Below are 22,851 nucleotides of genomic sequence, written 5' to 3'. Positions count from 1 at the left end.
TAAATAGCCACAAAATCCTTTTCCCACTGTAACATCCTGTGACTTTATTCCTGGCACACAGAAATGCTACCGAGTCTGTCCTTTATGGCCAAGGAGAAAGCCTCACTGGGAGTTATCTGACCAGTATATCCAAAATGGTGCTGCACTCGATTTCTTCCCTAGGCTTATTCCAAATCATCCTTGCAATGTGGTTAAGGCTTTGTTAAGAAGCCATTTACTTTACTTAGAATATTGGTTAACACCCTGTTAGAGAGCTGACCCTTATTGTTGTTTGTGAGATATTGCATGCACTATGCCTCCTATGTCCAGGTAGCCTGTTGGTTTTTTTTTTCTTTTACTCTTAAAAATATTCTTTTTAGATAGAATTTATCTTTTAGAGAAGTTTTAGATTCACAGCAAAATTGGGAGAAATGTAGGGCGATTTCCCATATTTCCCTGCCCCCATACCTGCACCGCCTCCCTTATTATCATTCCTCATCAGAGGGTACATTTGTGACAACTGATGAATCTACACTGACACATCATAATCACCCTGAGTCCAGTTTACTGAGGGTTTACTGTTGTATATTCTGTAGGTTTGGACAAATGTAGAATGATATGTATCCATCATAAAGACTGTTTTCACCTTCCTAACAATCTGCTGTACTCTGCCTATTCACCCCTCTTTCCCTGCTAACCCTTGGCAACTGCTGATCTTTTGTTGCCATAGTTTGCCTTTTTCAGAATGTCATGTTGTTGGAATCATACAGTATGTAGCCTTTTCGGATAGGCTGCTTTCATTTAGTAGTATGCATTTAAGATTCCGCCATGTTGATTTTCAAGGCTTGAACATGAATAAAATTCCATTGTCTGGCGGTACAAGTTTGTTTATTCACTTACCTACTGAAGGACATTTTGATTGCCTCCAAGTTTTGGCAATTATGAATAAAACTGCTCTAAGTATTCATTTGCAGGATTTTGAGTGGAAAAAGGTTGGTAAATACTAAGTGAATACTTAGCATTTATATTGAGTAAATACTAAGGCTTGCACTTGCTGGGTCATATAGTAAAGTTTAGTTTTGTAAGAAACTGCCAACCTGTCTTCTAAAATGGCTATACTTTATATTTATATTCCCACCAGTATGAGAATTCCTCACTAGCACTATTTTATTTTTTAATAAAAGTGAATTAGGCCCATAGTTATGGAAAAATAGCTTAAATGGGGTAAAAGTATATGCTGCTGCTGCTAAGTCACTTCAGTCGTGTCTGACTCTGTGCGACCCCATAGACAGCAGCCCACCAGGCTCCCCCGTCCCTGGGATTCTCTAGGCAAGAACACTGGAGTGGGTTGCCATTTCCTTCTCCAATGCATGAAAGTGAAAAGTGAAAGTGAAGTCTCTCAGTCATGTCCGACTCTTCGTGACCCCATGGACTGTAGCCTACCAGGCCCCTCTGTCCATGGGAGTTTCCAGGCAAGAGTACTGGAGTGGGGCGCCATCGCCCTCTCTGAACCACCAAAGGGGAGAGGGGCAAATTAGGAATATGGGATTAACAGAGTCAAACTACTATGTATAAAAGAGATAAGCAACAAGGATATACTATATAGCACAGGGAATTATAGCTATTATCTTGTAATAACTTCTAATGTAGTATAATCTGCAAAAATACTGAATCACTATACTGTACACTTGAAACTAACATTGTAGATCAACTATATTTCAATAAAGAGACCATGTTATATACATTGTACCTTATATGTAGTTTTATTTTTAAGCAATGATTTCCACCTATGGAACCATAAGAATTTTAAGACAGCTCTGAAGGTTGTCAGTCATTCAACCTATTCTGAAATCAAAGCTCAGAATCGTCTCATTTGACAGAGGGAAATGGCTAGCCAAGATCGCCATTTGGCTAACTGGTGACTTCTCTTCTTGGATCCTGTCAGTTTTCCAAAGATAGGAAAGATGCTGCACACTGTCTGATCTAGGAATCCTCGCCAGTGGTGTAGAAACCATACTCATATTCTTCTCACCATTCATTCAGTCATCCACTCAGAAAGCCAGAAAGTAGAGTGGCCCTTCATCACTTCCTCTTAGAATTTTCACTGAGTTAATCCACGTTGTTCCCTTCCCCTCCCTCATAGGTCTGTGTACCACGTATGCTAACCAGAGTATAAAATCCAGTTTGGGGTGGGGGGTAGTTTTTTGCCTGGTCCTCCCTGTAAGTCAGTCATTCATATCTTCCGAAAAAAATATGGTGCTTTCTCTAAAATGATTTTGGAGCACCCCACCTAGTATTAGAGGAGCGGATATCAATGTTCTGGAGGATCTATGAAATCCAGAGTATTTCCTTACTCCTTGGAATTAGAGCACTGGGATCTCTTTCTGAGCAGACTGTTACTCACCAACCTCTGACCTTTACTATTGACAAGTGCTTGGCTCTAGAATTTTAGCAACAATCTTCCTAGAGACATAAGAAAATATGTGTTTGTTTCTAGCTGTTCTAAGGGTATACCATGGCGTAACACAACCAAGTAATAGAAAGTGCCCAGGAGGGAGACATGAAGATTTAAAAGTATATTTCCAGGTGTAATTTGTTGTCACTTGTGGGTTTTTAATCTCTTTCTACTGTATCTCAGGTCCCAGCACACCTTGCAAAGAGGATTCCTGTAAGGATGGTTCTTTGTGTGTTAATCTGCATGATGATTATTTTTGCCTGTGTTCAGAAGGATATTACTATAAGTCTTCCAAATGCAATAAAGGTGAGTTACAAAGGAGGAACGATGGAAATGTGCATCTCAGGCCTAAAGGGAATAGAAAACTTAACGACAAAAAGAGCTTCTGGAATATTAAAAGGAGAAGAAAATTTGGAGGCGACAAAGGCCAGCCAAGCAGAAAAAAAGTTTCTGTCTTTATCTCAGTGGAACCTAGTGGGAGAGGAAATGGACCAATTCAGATATGTGAACTAGTTCTAGAGGTATGGGAGGGAATGGGTCCCTTCACTTTTTCTGGCTGAGGATCAGTGCCATAGGGTCAAAACGTAAATGATAGGTGTAGAAAGGTAAGTGTGTAAAATGATAGATGTAAGTGTGTAAAATTACAAAGACTGCATAAATACAAAGCAATGCTGTTACATGGGGACACTGATGCAAAATGAGGTGATTTCCTAAAACGACAGAGTCAGACAAGCCAGGAACCTGGTCTCTGACTTTGGCTTAATTTTTTTGTCATAGGATTTGCTTGTACCATAACACCAAATCTTATTTTTGGAGACTTAAGAACTTCTCAGCTCTGGAAATGGACTTTAAGAGCAAATTGACACTATACTTTTTTGGTTAGATCAGCTGGGTGCTATAAAAGTCCAAGGCTGTTTCCTGAGTTATATGTTTTTGTCTGTTTTATGAAAAAGAAATATCCCTTCTTGCCAACTGCACTAGAAATGAATGCATTGTGTTGGCACAAGGATTAGAGATATCCCCAAGGCCAAATGGCTGTTCCTGTTGTTAGCATGAGTAATCTCATTTTGGGGATCCACTCTAAGTGAATGACCCCAAATATAGAAAAGTTTTGTGCACTGAGATGTTTGTGCAATCTTTTTTTCCTTTTGAATAATTAAAAGCATTGAAAACGAAGAATGACTGCATCAGTGAAGGAAAGATGTGTTTCATAGAATATTATATAGCATTTAAGATGATAATTATGACGACTGAGTAATGATTTGGAAAAATGTTTACTATTAATAATAAGTAAAGAAGACTCGTGATATAAACTTGCAATTATAATGATACAAACTAGACACATACACACACACAAAAGAGCTGGGAGAAATATACCAAAATGAGAATAATTGTGATAGGTTAGGTTGGATTTGGGGTAATGTTTTTCATATTTCCAGAATTACTGTAGTATCGTCATATGTTTAGAATTTAAAAATAATCTATGCTTTAAGCAAAATGGACCTTCTTTACACTGAATATCACAGAAAGATTCTGCTTAAATTTCAGGAAAGATATTCCCTGGTACAATTAAGGTCACATGGTCATACACATCTGAATTTGAAAATAAAACTTCTGAGGCGTATCAGAATTTATACATTCAAGTTACTACATTTGTAAGTATTTTCCAAACATCCTTCCTCTATAAATATTCTTTATTCTAACACTGACTTGTATAGACCAGCATTTGGGTGGTACAGGCTGGTCCAGCTATCCCAGTGTTTCAAACAGTGAAATGTACCCTTATTGGTCTGCAAACAGTAGCTGTTCCAAATTCCCAGTGCCACTGCTTCCTGGTTGCCTAGGCTCTTCCTCTAGGACCCGGGGGCCTCCCTGTGATCCCGCAACCAGAGGTAATACCTGGCATGGCCGGGGGCCTTCAAAAGCCACTTCTAGCCATGCCATACTCTTTCTTACAGAGGCTGATTAAGTGGGCAGATACATGTAATGCTGTTTTAAAATAAATTATTTCCATAGAATTGAAGAGAAAAGAGTTGAAAAATTGTATTTTTCCCATTTGCATATATTTGCATACATTTCTAAACTAGTCTGGCTTCTTTAATGTCTGGAAGAGGAACTCCATCTGAATTAATAAACATTACCTCTTTATCCCATTGTCAAAAATGTCAAAATGAACAACAGTTTCATTTCATGTTGACTACTGGGAGTGAGTGTGTCGACATGCAGGAGATGGAGATCTCTATTCTGGAACCACATATGTCAGGAAGGTCTGGAAGGTCTGAGAGAGGGTGTCCAGCCCGTGTTTCTCAAAATTTAGTTTTGAAGGGAAAAATATTAGGTTGGAAATATATCTCAGAGCGCTAGGTGGAGAAAGACTTTAAAAAACGAATGTCTGAATGGGGGCCCAGGAAGCACGGTGGTCGTGAAAATGGACCACGCAGTATGGAATAACAGCATCTAGTGACAGATTAGAAATTATGCAAAGAGGATAAAAACACCCTTTTAAGTCAAAAATCAAAAGATGTCCAAGGTCCTTGGAGTATGGCATGAGAATGAATGTGAGGTTTGTCAGAGTTTTGTGTTTATTAGTTGTGTGTGCTTTTGGCATGACACTTTAACCCTTAATCTTGTCTTCTCAGTGTTCAAATGAAACTTGATTAGATTAGAGGCTCTAAAGTAGAAGCTACCATGCTTTATGGTTTTTGTGCTTTTAAAGAAACCAATAAAGCATTTTGTACAACTTAAAAAAAAATTAACGTTACTCTGTGACAGTGTGTTTGCATTTGAAATTACATAATTATAAAATAGTTTTGTTATTAGGATTGTTAAAACATGAAAAAATCTTATCCAAATGATCTTACAGATAGTCCAGGGAGAGCACGTGCTCGTGACCAAACAGCCGTGCCTGGCACTGCTGTGATAAAAGCTGTGTCTGCTGTATCCCAGGCTTGCCTGAGCCCCTTTGCCTTACCTCTTGTGCATGAGTGGCCTGCTGGCCGTGACTTAGCTTCTTACCCTGGATCTACATTCCAATTTCCTGCTCAGATGATATCTGGCACATTGAGGATAAGCAACACCAGCGTTTCCATTTCTAGGAAATCCTTCAGTTGTCTCCTGTGGCTTTACTGCGCACTGGCCACTGCGGCCACTGCATTTCCCAACATGATTTGGGTATATGAGTGTCCAGAAGCCTTTTCCTGCTACAGATCTAGGCCCCTGGTCTTCAGAGACTAGTTTAGTGACTTGTTCAGTCAGATCTTGATGGTCCCAGAGGTGCCAGGGATGGGATAGAGCACTTTATAATATCCAAGAAACTTTTAATCTGAAAGGGATACACCAGAACTCCTTTGCAACTCCTGGAGATAGGAAAAGAAAGACAGTTTACTTTCTTTATTGTCCTCTTAGCAGACCATGTAGCCGGGGCAGTGCCAGCTCAGGCCCTGAGAAGCCTCTCAGGGTCTATTTTGTCCCCAGCTAGATCCAAGTGGACAGGCTGCATAGGGATTTGAAGTTTCCCTGTTATACTGTACCTGGCATTTTATGTATATTTCTAATTCGCAAAGTAGCCACATGGGGAAGATGGTACTATGGTACTGTTTAGCAGGTGAGGTAGGTAGTCAAGGATCAGGAAGGCTAAGTAAACTGACCGAAGGTCACCCAGCTGATGACTGAGGACGAGGATTTGAACCCAGACCTGCCTGACCCTCAGGGCTGCTGCTTCTCCCCTGCCGGCTCTGTTGTGCAGTGGGGGCCTGGCAGGCCTGTTTGCATAATTCCTGCCCCCATGCCCAGCCTTTTGGCCTTTCAGATCAGTAAGTGTATATCCTCAAGTCCTCGAAGGATGACCTGGAAGAAGGAAAAAAGAAAAGGAAAACCTTTTTCCTATGCCAGATGCTAATTTTACAATCTTTTTTTTTTTGAAATTAAGAAATTTAAATGGCCAATGGTCAACAGTGGAGCTGGATAGAACCTTGGAGGCCATCCAGTGAACTTGATCCTACATAGACTCCCAGTGCTCTGATGGTTTACAGAAATATTAGCTCTTTCTGATATTTAAAAGAATTGAAAGGAATAGAGACATATTCTGGATACAAGGCTGCTCAGCCTTAACTAGAGTATCAAATTTATTTGAATTTGACTAGAATAAGATAAATGTTTTAATATCTCTTAAAATTATACTGGTTGCTATGATCTTTTAAAGTATGGGGGAAAACAATAAAATTCTTGAATTATAAAAAGTTGCACCAACCCAGTTCAACATTCATGTAATAAATATCAAGACTGAGATCCAAAGAGAGGAAGACATGTCCAAGGTTATGATTTCACATTTAATTTCTTCAATCATCAGTCAGCTTGTGTTTATTGAGTGTTTCCTAGAGATGGCCCTATGCTGAGTGCTATGGGATGGGAGTTGGGGATGGGCAGGTATGGTGGTATCATAAGAAGGAGAAAATGAACCCATTCTTGGCATCAATTAACTTACCTTCTAGCTGGGACCTCCAGCCTACCTCCACCTCACCCCTCCCAGAGGTCCCAGCTTCATCTCTGGCCACTTGTTTACAAGTATCTAGAGTTGTCTGCTCTTGGAACACAACTCAGGCCTAATAAGATCTACCAGTGCTGGAGCCCCTTCCAGCTCATAAATCTATGTATCATGTATTCCATCGCATTTTCTACACATTAGAGCCCTAGTCGGTGGGAATTACTGCTGTCTCAAATTTCCCAGTGAGAAAGTGAGGTTCAGAGAAGTTAAATTTTGCAAACGCTGACAAATGGAGAAACTTGACCCTTCTGAGCCGCACTGCTTCCAAGGATTGGTGTGAGCTATTGCTTCCTCTGTCTACTCCCTGGACCCGTGCCACCTACTGAAATGCTTTACAGCCCGTTTCCTTTATGAAGCCCTGTCTTGGGCTCTGAGACTGGAAGAGTGTTTCTTTGAACTTCCATGGAAGATTGTATTATCTCTGGCACTTACCTCTGTCAGCTTCACGGTGTAATCTGAGGTTACATGGTGTAACTTGATCATAGGCTGGGTCCGCCCATCTTGGTAATCTATGTCTCTGGCATAATGCCTTGGGAAGGGAAGCATTTAAGTCTTCCTTGGGTAAACTGATGAGTGTATGAAGTATGCCTATAGGTGAGTCTAACAAAGATGCAAAACTTCACATGACTTTGAAAAGAGAAAACAAGTCAGTCACGCTGTATTTAAGAGTATTGATTTGACTGAGTGCTTCAGGCTTCCATCTTTTTCCTGGGTAGCTCAGACTTATACCAGAATTATCCTATTTTAGAGCAGAAATTACTGAAAGGTGTTAGAGCGCATGTAAAGAATAAATTTGCTGTGTTACATAAGTGAGTTTAGAAATGGGTTTCTATTAAAAATCTAGATATACTATTACTTTTCCCCCTTGCTGTAGTTGTTATTAAATCTGTTCTTCTTCTCCACAGTTTAAAGATGCCTTTAACAATTCTGATTACGGACAGACTATAATTGTTAAAGTAAGGTAAGTTTGCTGTGGACCCACAGAGTACTTTGGAAGCAGACTATGTTCCCTAACTTTTAGTCTCCTCTTGCATTCCCCGTATGGCGCTGAAGTCCTAGGGTGGCCAGTCACAAGTCAAGAAGAGGTGGTCAGTCTGAGGACCACAAAGGGCCCTGACTCAGATGCACATTGACCCTGGCCTGGGTGGGCAGAGTGTAGCCTGGGGATAGCAAGATGTTCCCTGTGATTGGCTACTTAGCAACTTGCTCTCATGGTCCAGGACATCACCTGAATCTGTTTGTTCTGTTTGATCCCTTGGCTACAAACCACCTGGCTATTCCCTGGAATGTGCATCCCAGGGGGCCTGGAGGAGAATGAATGGTTCATGGCCATCTCTTCCTTCAAAGGGGGAAATGAGGCAGACAGGAAGACCCCAGTTACACGACTGGTCACTGAAGGGCCTGTCATGAGGTCTTTCTACAGTAAGAACAGGCATGCAGTGAACGTATCAGCATGTAGTGACCAGGGCTGTGTGCTGTTTGGAAACGCAAAGAGGTAGAGGATTCCTAAGAAATTAGTGATTCCATGTTGGCCTTCTCTGAAGCACACTGATACACAAGTGCTGCAGGCTGAGGAAAGAACGCTCTAAGGTAAACAGAATCGTGCAGAACAAGCAGCTCTAATGTATTTATATTTCTGTGGTTTTATTATCACATCTATCTTCATAAACTTTGTCAAATCCTTTGTGGAAAAAAATGAATGAAGAGAAGCCCCCCTAAAAGTAGTGAGTTTTGATCTTGGCGATGAGCAAGGGGCACGTGTGACTGGTAGCCAGGAGGCAGTCTAATGGGAGGCACGGTACAGGCAGCAGGCAGAGAGGCTGGGCCCCAACACAGTGGCTGGAAGCTGGAGACACAGCAGACAATACTGAAGGCTATACATCACTGAAGGGTGTTCAGCTTGGTTTAGGGGACAACAGGGAGTTCATGCATCGGGATGACTGGATAAAAGCAGGAACAGTGAGGTATGACGGTAGTAGGTAGTAGGCAAACCTCTTCTTGAATCCCAGCCTTGGCACCTTATTGGTGTGTTACTGGGTGCATGTTTTAACCTCTCTGGACTTTTGTTACCTAATCTGTATGTCTGGTTTACTCTGATCAACTTTCCCAGAACCCTGTGGAGAGCAAATGAGACACTGTTGGAAAGCTTCCCTGTGCAAAGTACCTGGCATGTAGTCAGTTTCAACATGTATTAGTTCCCGTCTGTTTGCCTTCCAGAATAGGGGACCCTGCAAGTGTGATGGAGAGCTGGTCCCACGGAGTCATTTGGTGGGGAGTGGTTCCTGAAACTGTGGCACTCCTTCCATTTTTAGGGAGTTACGGAAAGGGACCCAGGGGAGTTTGGTGACAACACCTTACCTGTGAACTCAGTGTCCTAAGAGGAGCAACTCCCCCAGCTTGTGGGCAGTGGCGGGCTGATGGACCTCAGTCTCACTTCAGAGGGCATTTCTTAGGCTCCAGACCAGTGCTCTCTCCTTGGAATCCCCAAGCTCTTTATTTACTGCCTGAATGTTGGAATTGGAAGGATCCCCAGAATTCCTCCTATACTCCAATCTCTCTTTGGACAGAGGAGGACACTCGGGCTGAGGGAAGTTAGGACTGGTCTTGGGCCACAGAAGATGGTGGCTCCCCTGGGTCTAGATCTCTGGGTTCTTAACTTGGAGGCTAGCGCCCTGGCTCTGTATGCTGCTGCTGCTGCTGCTGCTAAATCGCTTCAGTCGTGTCCGACTCTGTGTGACCCCATAGACGGCAGCCCACCAGGCTCCCCTGTCCCTGGGATTCTCCAGGCAAGAACACTGGAGTGGGTTGCCATTTCCTTCTCCAATGCATGAAAGTGAAAAGTAAAAGTGAAGTTGCTCAGTTGTATCTGACTCTTAGTGCCCCCTTGGACTGCAGCCCATCAGGCTCCTCCATCCATGGGAGTTTCCAGGCAAGAGTACTGGAGTGGGTTGCCATTGCCTTCTCCCCTGGTTCTGTATATGAGAACTTTTTGTCACTTGAGTACATGGCCACTCCATCCTTTCCTTGAATTCTTCCATGAGTAATGTCTTGCCTCCTGAACTGTATGCTAGTAGGGTCTTCAGATGATGAATGAATTATGGATGGCATTTCTTTCCTAGCCCTGCTGCAAAATTATACCGTAGATCTCTGGTCATCTTTCAACTACCAGGTACCCCTTTCTCACTGCCTGGTACCTTCCTCTGTTACCTCTGAGTTCTACCATGAACAAATCATGAAACTTTAAGATTCTAAAGCCCACTTTGTTTTTTGGACTCCTTTTTTGAGGTGATCATTCCTAAAAGCAGAATTTGGTTCATGTTTTGGATTTTCTGGATTGTTCCACAGAACCCATATAGCTGCAAACATTATCTAAGTAGGGTTGGCTGTGTTTTCCAACTTCTATATTTATTCAAAAGTCAGAATGGAGTATAGGAAAACAATAGGACTGCAAAAATATATCCTGAGTCTTAAAAACACATGGCCACAAGTCAGAGAGGGAAGACGTGTTTTAAAGTCCTTTTTTTTTTCTCTCTCTCTCAGTGGTTGTATCACTTGATTTTTTTTTTTTTTTTTGATAAATGAAAGAATTAGAACTTGGCACAGCCGATCTCAGGACCCCAAACTGTAGTGCTAATTAGAGAGAGGGAAAGACCCTTATGATGTCTTGCAGCAGGTGATGTGATTTGGTATTACATTCTGATGCTTCCTGGGCTTCCCAAGTGGTGCTAGTGGTAAAGAACCCACCTGGCCAATGGCGGAGGTCTAAAGAGATGCTGTTTCCATCCCTGGGTTGGAAAGATTCCCCTGAAGAAGGGAATGGCAACCCACTCCATAATTCTTGCCTGGAGAATCCCATGGACAGAGGAGCCTGGTGGGCTGTGGTACATAGGGTTGCAAAGAGTTGGACACAACTGAAGCAACTTAGCACGCATGCACGTCTGATGCTTCCCACGGCCCCTCCTTTCTTGGGATCAGTTCTCCTCTGGGTCAGGTGTGCCCAGGCCTAGTCATACACACATACTTTGAAGCTGCCTGCTGGCTTTCTGGGCCCTTTCTGGGAATGATCCAGACTCAAAATGGTTGATTACTGCTCTGAAGGCACAAATCTGAGATTTTACAGCTCATCAGGAGATCTACTCTTGATTTTCTACAGAAAACGGCAGCTTACTGTTTCACATGTCACTGATTCTACTTCTGGTTCGATCCAGGCACCTAGAAATGATGGTCCACAATTTTTCTAAGTGTCTTCCAATAGGGCCTTACTATAGTCCTAGATTTCCTCTGAATGCATATTGAATAGAGATCTCTAAGTCTATAAACGGCCATCTTATAGCAACCCCAGGCCTCCCTCTTTGAGCCTCAACTGTGGATATAAAACAGTGGGTTGGGACTAACTGGGAGATTTGAGAGTCTGGAGGGTCTGAAGACCAATTTGGTGATGCTTTAGTTCAATTCATCAAGTGATGGATTCATTTCATTTTTAGCCCATCCGCTTCAGCAAGATCTGAAATGCGTGCTGGTAACCAGGATGTTGACGTAGCAGTAGTAAACATGTTTACAGAAAGTACAAAGGAAAATGAGACATCCATATCAAATACCATTAGAAAAGCGATTAGTACACACTCAAGAAATTTTTCAGGATATGACCGTAAGTATTAAGTAATTTTATTCAACATTTACCTGAAGACCTGTCTACATTTTCTGTTATAAATAAATAGAAGTAAATGTTTTACTTTCCTTGTGAAGGGGGCCAGAAGAACTGGATAATTGAATCCAAAGACATCTCTGAGTTTTCTTTGAACTTGTCCTTTCTTCCTCCCTCCCTTTCCCCAGTCACTTGACTTCTGCTCACTTATAACCATCCCCTAAGTCATCAAACTGACTAGTTTCTTCCTCTTCTTCAAAGATTCAGTTCAGTTCAGTTCAGTCACTCAGTCGTGTCTGACTCTTTGCGACCCCATGAATCGCAGCACGCCAGGCCTCCCTGTCCATCACCAACTCCGGAGTTCACTCAGACTCACGTCCATCGAGTCAGTGATGCCATCTCATCCTCTGTCGTCCCCTTCTCCTCCTGTCCCCAATCCCTCCCAGCATCAGAGTCTTTTCCAATGAGTCAACTCTTCGCATGAGGTGGCCAAAGTACTGGAGTTTCAGCTTTAGCATCTTCAAAGGTAGCCTTGGCTAAATAGCCTCTGGACTGGGAAAGATGAAGAAAGGAGGAAACAAGAGAGCTCGATACCAAGTTACAGCTTTCCAAATGCTTATAGAAAGTTTTAGTTACATAGTTCCCCTTTAGGCAGATGTACATGCCCATAGGAGAGCTGTAACAGTTCACTTTTGCTGTTTTATAAACACACCAACCAGGCCTGGCCTTTCCATGAGCCCCTGTGACATGGGAAACACACACACTCTTTATTTGCTCATTTTTTATTTTTAACCCTTTGCTCTTTGTAATTGGATTTTTGTTGTCCTTGTTTTGGGTTTTGCTTGTAATAAGCCTGAACTCATTTGGGGCTCTGGACTGTCATACTTCTAATTTTCCACCTTTGGTTTGAGGACTTTCTTTTTATATTTTGTTTATGTCTCTCCTCTGAGAATTTCCTGTGCAAACCATGCCAGTTTCTTTAAATTACCTGGCCTTCTCCCACTTTTGTTTTTTTATAGCTCATTGGGGGTCATTTGCAGCTGCACAGTTAGGATTACATTTTCAAAGCTTCTTACTTTACTTAACTGTTTTCATCTTCCAGAGTCTCATACCATGGAACTACATCTTAGCCTTTCTGAACATTTCAATATTTACTCTCTCCAAGTCATACTCCTGTTTCCGGCTATCACTTGGTCCTTGTCTTCCAAGGAACCAGTCACTTCTACCTGCCAATAAATTTCTCCTTGGGGGTCAGAATTTGGTCCAGAGTAGCAATTCATGTAGTCAGAATAGCTATACCCGCCTGGAAGATGAAAATGTCAGCAAGGCAAGACAAAACCTTACTGTACCCCCTACTTTTGGCTAGATGAGATTTCTATCAAGTGTGAGGAAGTTGAGAGTCCCGATCAGCTTGGGGATGGACCACTCATAATGGTCATCAAATGAAAATATCCAGTGCATTCTTCAAGATAAAGTTAGGGTTCCCTTTGGAGTTCTCTCATTTGGCTCTACTTGAACTGCCTTAGCTCTGAGCCTGGTCAACTTGAAACCATTCAGCTTCAGCTCTAAGAACTGCTCTTTTTGACAACTCCCCTCAGCATCTCTCCACTCTGAGACCAGGCATGTGCTCTGGTACATTATGTATCTGGTACAGATACATTAACAGATTCTCAAATGATGCCAGCTGGAGATGGCCACAGGAGCATGAACTGCCCAGCACGTGGAAGGGAGTGCTCAAAACTTTTAGAGAAAAACACCTTTTGCCGCTCTCTCATTTCAGCTGCAAAGACAGAGTCTGTCTTCTGTGTCAACAGTTGTAAAATCTCTTTCTCTGAGTTTTTACTTAGAGGCATTTTCAAACAGCAGGTGATAAAGGAAGGTTAGTTACAGGGTTGGATGTTTGGAAGAGAGTAACCACATATCTTCTACCTGCTCCTATTCTCTCCCCCAAATCTATTCTCAGATTCATCTTTTTGTCCCTAATGCCTTCCAGTCTGTTTCTAGACTAACATTCTTAAAAGATGATTTTCTCATGGCCATGCTTCTGCTCAGAATCTACAATGGATTCTCAGACTTGTAGGATAAAAGTCAGTGGCCTTAACCTAGCCTTCTAACCCTGCTATACCAATGAATGGACAAAGGGATGATTATTTGTTGAGTCTCCTATAGTAGACACTTGCATTAGCCCCATTTCACAGGTGGAAGACACCTTGAACCCACCAAAAATCAAATGATTGAACAAAAGCCTCCAGACCATCAACTGCAGAGCCAAGAATTCTATTTTCTTCCACCTCACCTCACTGCCTCTCCCCTGCCCAAGTACAGTCCCATCACTCTCAGACAACAATCCTTTCCTTCTTTTCATCCCTTGTTTATTGCACTTAGACTTTGCCTCGGACTATTAAATCTTTCCTCTCTTTCAAGACTTAGCCCAATTTCCACCTTCCCCATGTTATCTTTAGCTCTCTGAGCCCCTGAATTCCCATTGTACTTAAAGTCTGTGCTACAAGTTGCTGGTTGCAACTTTCTATGGGTACAAACATGTAACTCTCCAAAGATGGGGTCTCAAACTTATGCAGCTACTGTGTCCTTTCTGGAACCCAGCAAAGAGCTAGGTGCAAAAGAGAATTTGAATATAATCCTACTGCATGGGATTGAATTAATTTTAATTGAATAATATAAGGAAATATTTACAGAAGAGACCCACTGGGGAGCTGAATTTCAGAATCTTGGATTTTCATTGGTTGAATCCCAAAATGTGTTAAAAGGCAGTGATGACCACAATGGAACGAGGTGTTTTCACAAGTTACCTTATCCATATTGTCTTGCTAAGTATGTCTTTGAATTATTTGTGCCTCTCAGCGCAAGATCGGTGTGATTACTATGGTTGTAAAAAACCGAATGGCCAAAATGACTGTGACAGTGGTTTACTATGTGAGTGCAAAGAGGGGCTGGCGAGACCAAACCCACAGATGCCTATGTGTGTTGGTAAGTGTTCATCTGCTTCAAATGGCTCACCTCTTTCCCCTTTCCTTCTGCATTCTCACAAAGTACACACTTTCCTGCTCAAGCCTCCATGTGCATTTCAGAGTCTGAGGGATGTGAATTTTGGCTTTCATTCTATAGGCCTGGAGGGAGCCTTGGGTAAGAGCTGGTGAGGAGGTCCACGTAGCATTTCACAGCCACTGAGCGCCTAGTTTCACCCAGAAAAAGCAATGTGAAAAATTATATTCTGCGATGTGTCACTTTGGGGTTGAAGAGGCTATTTCTGAAAATCACCCAGAAATCCCTCTCTTTTGAAGCTTCGTGTAATGATACGTGCAACACAGAGCACAAGAGGCAATGCCTAGTGAAAAACGGGAGTGCTGCCTGCGTGTGCCTGCCAGGCTACAAGGAAGATGATCAAAGAACTTGTCAAGCGTAAGAGAAATCACCCCTTTCTCATCTTTTCATAGCTAAGGCTAGGTGAAAAGGACAGAGCTTGTAATGTATGTACGAGTTTAGCTTGGGAAGTTGGTTCACTGGCGGAAGGTTCAGAGCATCACCGCCACCACCATCAATTTTCGAACGTTTATCTGTGTGCTGGGAACTACAGTAGGTAATGCTTCTCAAATAACAACTTCAGGAATGTATTCATTCCCCCATTTTCAAGTGATAAAACTAAAGCTCAGAGAATATGAATGGCAGGTCCCGGCTCACAGGGCAGCAAATAAGTAGCAGAGTGACCATGTGGTCTCACAGCTTGAGGGGTCCCACTAAGTGCTAGGCCTCTGGGACTCATCTTCACCCAAACCGATGAATCCTCCCAGTGCTCTGAAGATGGAGCATTCAGTTGGTAGCAAATGGAACCACACAGGACTGTATGCCCCCTCAATCTTCCCGAGAGCCATGAAAGGTACTTAGCTGGAAGGTCGGGGTGCATAAGGAAGAAAAGAGAAAGAGGAGACAGAACGGGGAGCAGACAATGAAAGAAGGATGCATGGGAGACATGGAGGTTGGGTAGGAACTCTGACCTGCTTTCATAAGGTTCTTTACCACACTTTCCTATTCCTTCTTGTATTTTAGGTGTGCGTTTGGCTACAGTGGAGTCAACTGTGAAGACTGTGAGTACAAAAGTCTTGCTTTGTTGTTAAGCTTCTGAGAAACAGACATTGACCACATTCAAAATTCTGTCCAGTCCCCCAAAGTCTCTGACATAAAGAGAAAGAAAATCTGCCTGGAGTTTGTCTTCTGGGTCAGGCCAGTCCATGCCCACCCTTAGGTCATGGGTAGAGCCTCTCAGCTATGGGAAACAGTAGAACTCAGCCCAAGAGATGGGCTGGAACCCCTGGACTTGTCCCAGGCCAAAGAAGGTTGTCCCAACATTGTATTCATTTCCTGCATTAGATTAAATATTCATTGTCTGCTACTAGAAAGGATAAAGACCAGCATATTCCAAAAATGTTTACGTTCATAGTGGAGCAAAACTAGAAACCAGACATTTAAATACTCAAAGCGTCTTTTTGTTTTACTAGTGTTTTTTAACAATTTTTCCCTCTTTTCCACGTTTGGGATATATTGCTGTAAATTCAGTTGCTTTGTTCCCTCCCATGCCCTACCCTCACCAGACTGGGGCAATGCTAACTCTATTCTATTTAAAATTTTATATAATGAACTAAAGATCAATGACCCAAGGTGAAGGAAATATTTCTGTTAGTTTCCCAGCCAGCCACAAAGTTAGTGGTGAGAAATGCTTTTCTTTTCTGCTGTATTTTATTGTGAACCTGGGTTTGATAGGTCATTTCTTCCTTCTGGGCTTTCAGTGTCTCCATCTATAACATGAGAAGTTTGGATCAGATGACCTTTGAGGCTTTTTTCCAGACTTAATGATCAATGGCCCCATGCATCCTGGTTAGTTAGAGGTGGCATAAAGGGCAGTCATGGAGCAGGAAGATCTAGAGCAGCACTGACCAATCAAAATGCAACATGGACTTCAGACTTAATTTCAGATTTTAAAAATTCTACGTAACATTTTAAAAGTAAAGAGAAATAGGTGAAATTGATTTTCAATGAAATGTTATTTCACTCACTATATGGAAAATAGTATCATTTTAGCAGGCAATCAATGTAAGAATTATTAGAGATATTTCACAATTTTTTTTTCATCCTATGTGTTTGAAATCCACTGGGTACGTTACACTGACATGCCACATCAGGACGACATTTTAAGTGCTCAGGAACTCTAAACAGAGCAGATCTAGAGGAGACTGAGTGGGAATGAACCTCCAGACTCTTCCCTCACCGATCCCATCCAGCCTTTACCTGGCTTCTCTGTTAGTGACAGAGTTAACTGCAACCGAGTTCCCCTAAGTTTATCAGCAAAATCAGCTATGGCGGCAGGCAAAGGCAGCAGAGGTAGGGAGGTAGAGGGGACCTCAGGTGAGATCCCACTCCCTACGAAGCCCAGGAAGGCCTGCCACCACGGCCTCCGTCGTGTTTATGGTCTTCTTTCGTCTGGCAAGTTTGTCTCTCTGAGTTCTGAAGACACAGTTGGGGGAAACAGTGGACATAGGGTTAAAGGAAGTGAGCCACCCACTCATCCTGGCCCTGGAAGTGGGGGTCACAGACCAGAGCCCCATTATGTTCTTGGCCAGAAACCACTGAGAATTCCCATACCTGTGCAGTAGAGGGGTTGGGGGGGGGGGCGGGTCTGCTTGGGGGAAGCTGTTCCTACTCTTCTCTTTTCCCTTTCAGCATTTCAGCTGATCCTCACGATCGTGGGCACCATTGCTGGCGTCCTTATTCTTGGCATGCTGATTGCACTCATCGTCTCAACGAGGTATATGGGACGAAGTGTCCCTTTCTTGGGTCACAGCACCATCAGCACTACACTCTGGTTTCCAAACACACCCAGCCTTTCCCAGGCAACAGAAGGAAAATAAGGCGAGACCTCTCTAATACCGTTGACCTTTTATCATCAGAACTTTCTTCTGATTCTATAAGCTACACATGATTCACTGAAGAAAATAGAACATGTGTAAGAGAGCAGAATGAAAAAATCACCCACAAAACCCACCACCCTGAAACAACCAACATTTTGGCATACATCCTTCTAGGTTTTTGGCTACTGTTTAAAATGAATTTTGTATCTTTTGTGCTTTAAAATTTTTTGTTGAGGTTTGTTTTTGGTTAATACTATAAAGTGACCTCAGTGTTAGTTGCTCAGTAGTGTCTGACTCTGTGACCCCATGGGTTGTTAGCCCACCAGGCTCCTCTGTCCAGGGGAGTGGGTGGCCATTCCCTTCTCCAGGGGATCTTCCCAAGCCTGGGACTGAACCCAGGTCTCCTGCATTGTAGGCAGATTCTTCACCATCTGAGCCACCAGGGAAGCCTATAAAGTGACACAGCAACCATTTTCTGAGGTCATTAAAAACGCTCTGGGTAGTTTGGGTATTTTTGAGCATGAGCCACTCATTCTCCTTGTTTGCCCTACAATAAACCTTTATTTGCTCAAAAAAAAAAAAAAAAAAAAAACAACCGAAAAACCAAAACCAAAACAAAAAATATTTTGTTAGCAATATTTAACTCCATTGATATTGTCAAATATAATTTTCATCAAGTCACCCCTTCCCAGAATCTCTCTGCAAATAGCCTAACATCCCTGGTGGTCAGATGATGAAGAATATGCCTACAATGCAGGAGACCTGGGTTTGATCCCTGGGTTGGGAAGATCCCCTGGAGAAGGTCATGGCAACCCACTCCAGTATTCTTGTTTGGAGAATCCTATGGACAGAGGAGCCTGGTAGGCTACAGTCCATGGGGTCACAGAGTTGAACGTGACGGAGTGACTAACACAAGGACAAGGACACCTCACCTGAGCCTCCTGGGTTTTAAGTAGAAACATTATCTCTGCATGGTGTTTTTTCAGTTTGGTGCCTTAAGTGCCCTTTTTAAAAACTTAAGTAGGGTCCATTCATTCATTCTACATTTAGATAAAGTTCCCTCCATTAACAGGGATGGAATGCTATCATCTATTCCATTCTAGATGTGCCAAGTGAGGAGCCACTCTGATTTAAAAAAATGAAAAGCTACTTTTTAAAAGTAGCATTTGGCTCATAGCTTATATTTTGGCAAATAGGTTTTCTTGCACTGTAATGTGAGAGGACAAATAGTTTTCATTCCTAAAGTATTTTGTTTCTTCTTTTTTTTTTCCCTTTTCACTCCATTTTGTTATTAACTCTTCCCCAGAGACTTGATTGCAAGGATGCCAAGCTGGGAACTGGGAACATGGCCTTCCCTTTCCCAGGGGGAGGGGGCCCAGGACATTCAGCTCCGGAGCAAGGCTGCCTCCTCCACGGAGAACCGGCTCACTGCCATGTCTCCAGGGCCCTCAGGGGCTGCAATAGAGCTGTGTCCTGGAACAGTCTTGGTTCTCAGTTCCCTCTTCCTGCTGCAGAGCCCGGTTTTGCTCTTAGCTCAGCCTTGGATTCATTTCTCCCGAAGCCCTCCAAGAATTAGAATTTCTTGCCCACTCCCAAGGGAAGGGAGCCTCTTCTCAGCCACCTTAGACAGGAGTGTTGTCACAGGGAGGAACTCTGTGGTGGGCTAGGCTGGCTATCAGGGTCAGCAGGCGAGTGGGTCGTCCTTTACAACACCCCAGGCCTGAGAGTCACCCTTGGACCGTGCTGTGGCCTTCACGGATGCCTCTGGCCCTACCACCCACTCTAAGAGAGCAGCACTGTTGGTGACTGTGGGCCAGAAGGAAAGAATGGTCACGATCAGAGTTAGCTGGCAGGGAGGCAAGTGCCTCCCTCGCCTCAAATCCTTCCACTTGGCACTGAATGCTTACATTTGAGGTCCTTGAGGGCTCGCAGCAGATCCTGGGAAACTTCTATTTCTCCTTAAGACCTTTATGCCTGAACTCATCTTCTTCACTGAGGTGCTTCTATAGAATTGACTTTGCTTGAATGAAAAACTGTATTACAAATCATCCTTTTTCTTTAACTTTTACTATCATTTCCATAAGTAATTCAAAGGCACACTGACAAATACTAACATTATTAGCAAAATGTAATATGACAGGCAGAATTACTAATAGATGGTAATGTTGGATCAGGATAATGTTCTGGTTTTGATGTTTACATGGAGCTTATGAGGCGAGTCAGGGAATCTACACTGAATGAAGTACTGAAGTATTACATCAGGTCTGTAGCTTATTCTTAAATGGTTCAGGAATGTTAACAGTTGGGGACTCTGAGTGACAGATGTATGGGAGCTTTGTGTAATTTTTTTTGTAACTTACATGTAAATTTGAAATTATTTAAAAAATTTACATATTGAAAAAAGAATATTAACATTTGCTTCAAGGAACTTGCCACCACTGTCACATCCTAATTTCTGTTACCAATTAACAGGTTAAAGAACAAAGGCAGGGATGTAGAGGAAGAGACCTTGATCGAGAAGGATTCACAAAATCTGAGACTCAAGGAGACTGGCTTTAGCAATCTAGGAGCAGAGGGGAGCATCTTCCCTAAGGTCAGGGTGAACCTGCCCAGAGACAGCGAGTCACAGAACCCCTACACAGGGGCCTACACCCTACCAGACTATTAGGTGAGTATTGTGTGCTTTCTATTTGCCTTTGTTAAGTGAAATGCCCCAGGGCAGACTTGGGACCTGGCTACTATATCAGCAGCAGCCCTGGCTGCCCCGTAGACCTTTTTTATTTTTCATCAGGAAGCTATTATAATTAGCCACCAGTGGGTCCCTAACAGTGACCATCTATGTGACTTTAGACACACCACTTAATTTCTCTCACCATCTATTTCCTCAGCTGTAAAAAGGGAAGCTTAATTCAGATGCCCTTAATGTCTCTTTAAATTATACATTTCTTGGGCTATAACTCCAGTGGTTGTGATAATTCCTAGACTGCTGAAGGCCCTAGGACCCAACCTAGGTCTGGCCTGGGAAGGACTATTGGATGTAAGCATGGTTCTGTTTACATGGGTCCTTTCCAGCCAGCCCACATAAAAGCAAATCTCTCCTCTCCTCCCCACCCAGACCACAAGGCAACCTGGTCAATTTCTAAAGTAACAAGTGAGGCTGGTAATATTCTTTCCCTTGGGAGGACTTTCAAGGTGAATAGCTTGTTATCCTGAGACTTGTATTAGAGAATTGTAGCTGGCATTGCTCAGTGTGACCGAATGAAATACTGAAGGGAGAAAGCCTGTCAGAGGAGACTCCTGCAAGGAGTGACAAGACAGAAGGCAAAGGAGAAGAGGCCGGAGAAGAGGAGGGGGAAACAGAAGAGGCAAGGAGGAAAATGACTTGTTTAAAAGAGGAAGAGTGGGGAGAAAGAGGAAGAAGGAGGGGTGAGGCATCCCAGGAGAGAAGAAAAATAAAGAGGCTGCAGAGAAGGAGGACCTAGGAGGTTGGGGGAAGGGCCGGGAAGGGGGTCACAGCATCCCCGCTTCCCAGATTTGAGCTCAGCTTCTGCGGGTGGCCCGGGTGAGCAGGTCATCCTTTGAGAGTGTTAACGCACTTTGAATATTCTGGGAAAATCTGAATCGTTTCATTTTAAAATCTCATGATTGATTTTCCTTTACTCATGGGCTCTAAGTGTTTCATGTGTGCGTGAAGGGGTGATCTGCACAAAGTGCGCCACGTGGGGCTGGACACAGGGTCCAGTCAGCAGTAGTCGAGAATGGATGTCCCATGGATGCCTGTTGGTCCTACATGAGATGAACCTTCCGTTGAACTCACTTCAAGCCTCCACACTGGTGGAATACTTACTTCAAGTATTGCCTCTGAAGAAAGGCCTTTAGTGGCTGAGTACGCATGGGATTTAGAATCTGACAGACCTGGTTCACAGTCTGGCCCTTCCTGCCGTGAGCTGTGTGATCTCTGACAGGTTATTTGACTTCTCTGGGTTAGTTTACTCCTCTGTGAAATGGACTAAATGAAGTCTACTTCAGAGGATAAAGATCAAATAAGCCAAAGTGCATAAAGAGCTATTTGAATAATATTATTCAAATAATATTTAAAACAATGTTAATCACTTATGAAACTAAATTTTCTTATACATTTCTGTTGGAATACTTTTCTAAGAGTTCCCCTCCCCTCTCTCATTTTGTCTAGAATTTTCTAAGAATTTGGATCCATCTACAGCCCCTCAACCTAACATATAAGCTTTTATTTTGAATGTTCAAAAGACTGATGGAGAAGGGAGCAGCCTTGAAGATCCAGCCTTTGGTACTTCTCTTCCATCCAACATCTAGCCTCTCCGAATGGAAGTTGTGACTATTTACAATGAATACAGTTTGTTTGCTAAGTACCTATGAAATTAAATGCATATAGATACTGTGAGCATTTGCAAGATAGTTGATTTGCTCCAGTCAGGACAGTGGTTAGTTTTTCTTCATGGTGGGGCAACAATAACTATTTCCTATCTAGAAGGAAGTTCCCCAGGATTATTTACTCCCGCAAGAGTCTAGAATAATGTTGCTTGGAGTTGATACACTGCAGATAAGTGGCCTAATTTTGGAAGACTCTTACACACCAGCTATGGAGGTCGCAGGCAATGGGAGGAGATACCATCCTTCAAGGTGCTCAAGTTCATTCTCTGGCAAGTTAAAACAGAGATGGTACTTCTGTTCCTCAAATATAGGGATTTTATTTTCCTGCTGGGAGTTTGTGACCTGGCCTCACACCCAGGGGACAGAAAAAGAGACATGTCTCTTAGTTTTTGAGGAGCAGTTACTGGCAATGCAGGATCTTCTTAATGTCAACTAGAAGGCCTGGACTGGAAATGTCCCTCGAGCCTTGTGATACAGATTCCAGAGGTACTTCACCAAAGCATCAGCCTTCCCTCAGAGGCTCAGCAGCGGCCACCAACATACACACAGCCAAGAATGGGGGCAGTCACCTCGAGCACAGTCTTTCTTTAATGTTAACAGTATCCTTGCTTATGTCTAATGTCCTGTCTCCGTGCAAGTTATTTTATTATTATTATTATTATTTGTCCTTGACTGTTAACTATAAAATATGACAAATAAAGTGTCTTTAATAGATGGTGTCCTTCCTTGTGTTTGGGACTTGGGGTGATGCAAATGGCGGTTACGTTTCACTTTTAATAGCAAACCTGACATGTGGTAAACCGAATTGATTAACATCTGGTCATTAGGCGCAGTTGGATTACCCAAGGTAATTTAAAAATAAACATTTGGCTGCACTGGGTCCTTATTTAGAGAAGTC

General features: G+C 42.8%; 1 protein-coding gene across 1 annotated transcript; it reads left to right on the top strand.

The window, feature by feature from the left end:
• The first annotated feature begins 830 nt into the window (after positions 1 to 830).
• Positions 831 to 22,518, top strand: MUC13 (mucin 13, cell surface associated). Its single transcript, XM_068968494.1, has 12 exons — positions 831 to 855; positions 1,066 to 1,086; positions 2,615 to 2,740; positions 3,983 to 4,089; positions 7,883 to 7,938; positions 11,462 to 11,625; positions 14,485 to 14,610; positions 14,925 to 15,042; positions 15,688 to 15,725; positions 17,356 to 17,440; positions 20,016 to 20,211; positions 21,736 to 22,518. Exons 1-11 carry the CDS (start codon positions 831 to 833, stop codon positions 20,209 to 20,211), a joined length of 1,062 nt encoding a protein of 353 aa, XP_068824595.1. The 3' UTR covers positions 21,736 to 22,518.
• The last annotated feature ends 333 nt before the right edge of the window (positions 22,519 to 22,851 follow it).

The sequence above is a fragment of the Capricornis sumatraensis genome, chromosome 1 (assembly GCF_032405125.1).
Source record: "Capricornis sumatraensis isolate serow.1 chromosome 1, serow.2, whole genome shotgun sequence".
Classification (NCBI taxonomy): Eukaryota; Metazoa; Chordata; class Mammalia; order Artiodactyla; family Bovidae; genus Capricornis; species Capricornis sumatraensis.
The sequence above is the reverse complement of the archived record's forward strand: the minus strand, read 5'-3'. Positions and strand labels throughout refer to the sequence as shown.

Excerpts from the sequence above, each read along its gene's own strand:
- MUC13 (XM_068968494.1), top strand. The coding sequence starts at position 831 with ATGAATAAAATTCCATTGTCTGGCG. Across the intron at positions 1,087-2,614 it reads AACTGCCAACCTGTCTTCTA|CAGGTCCCAGCACACCTTGC; the intron begins AAATGGCTATAC and ends TCTACTGTATCT. Across the intron at positions 4,090-7,882 it reads ACATTCAAGTTACTACATTT|TTTAAAGATGCCTTTAACAA; the intron begins GTAAGTATTTTC and ends TCTTCTCCACAG.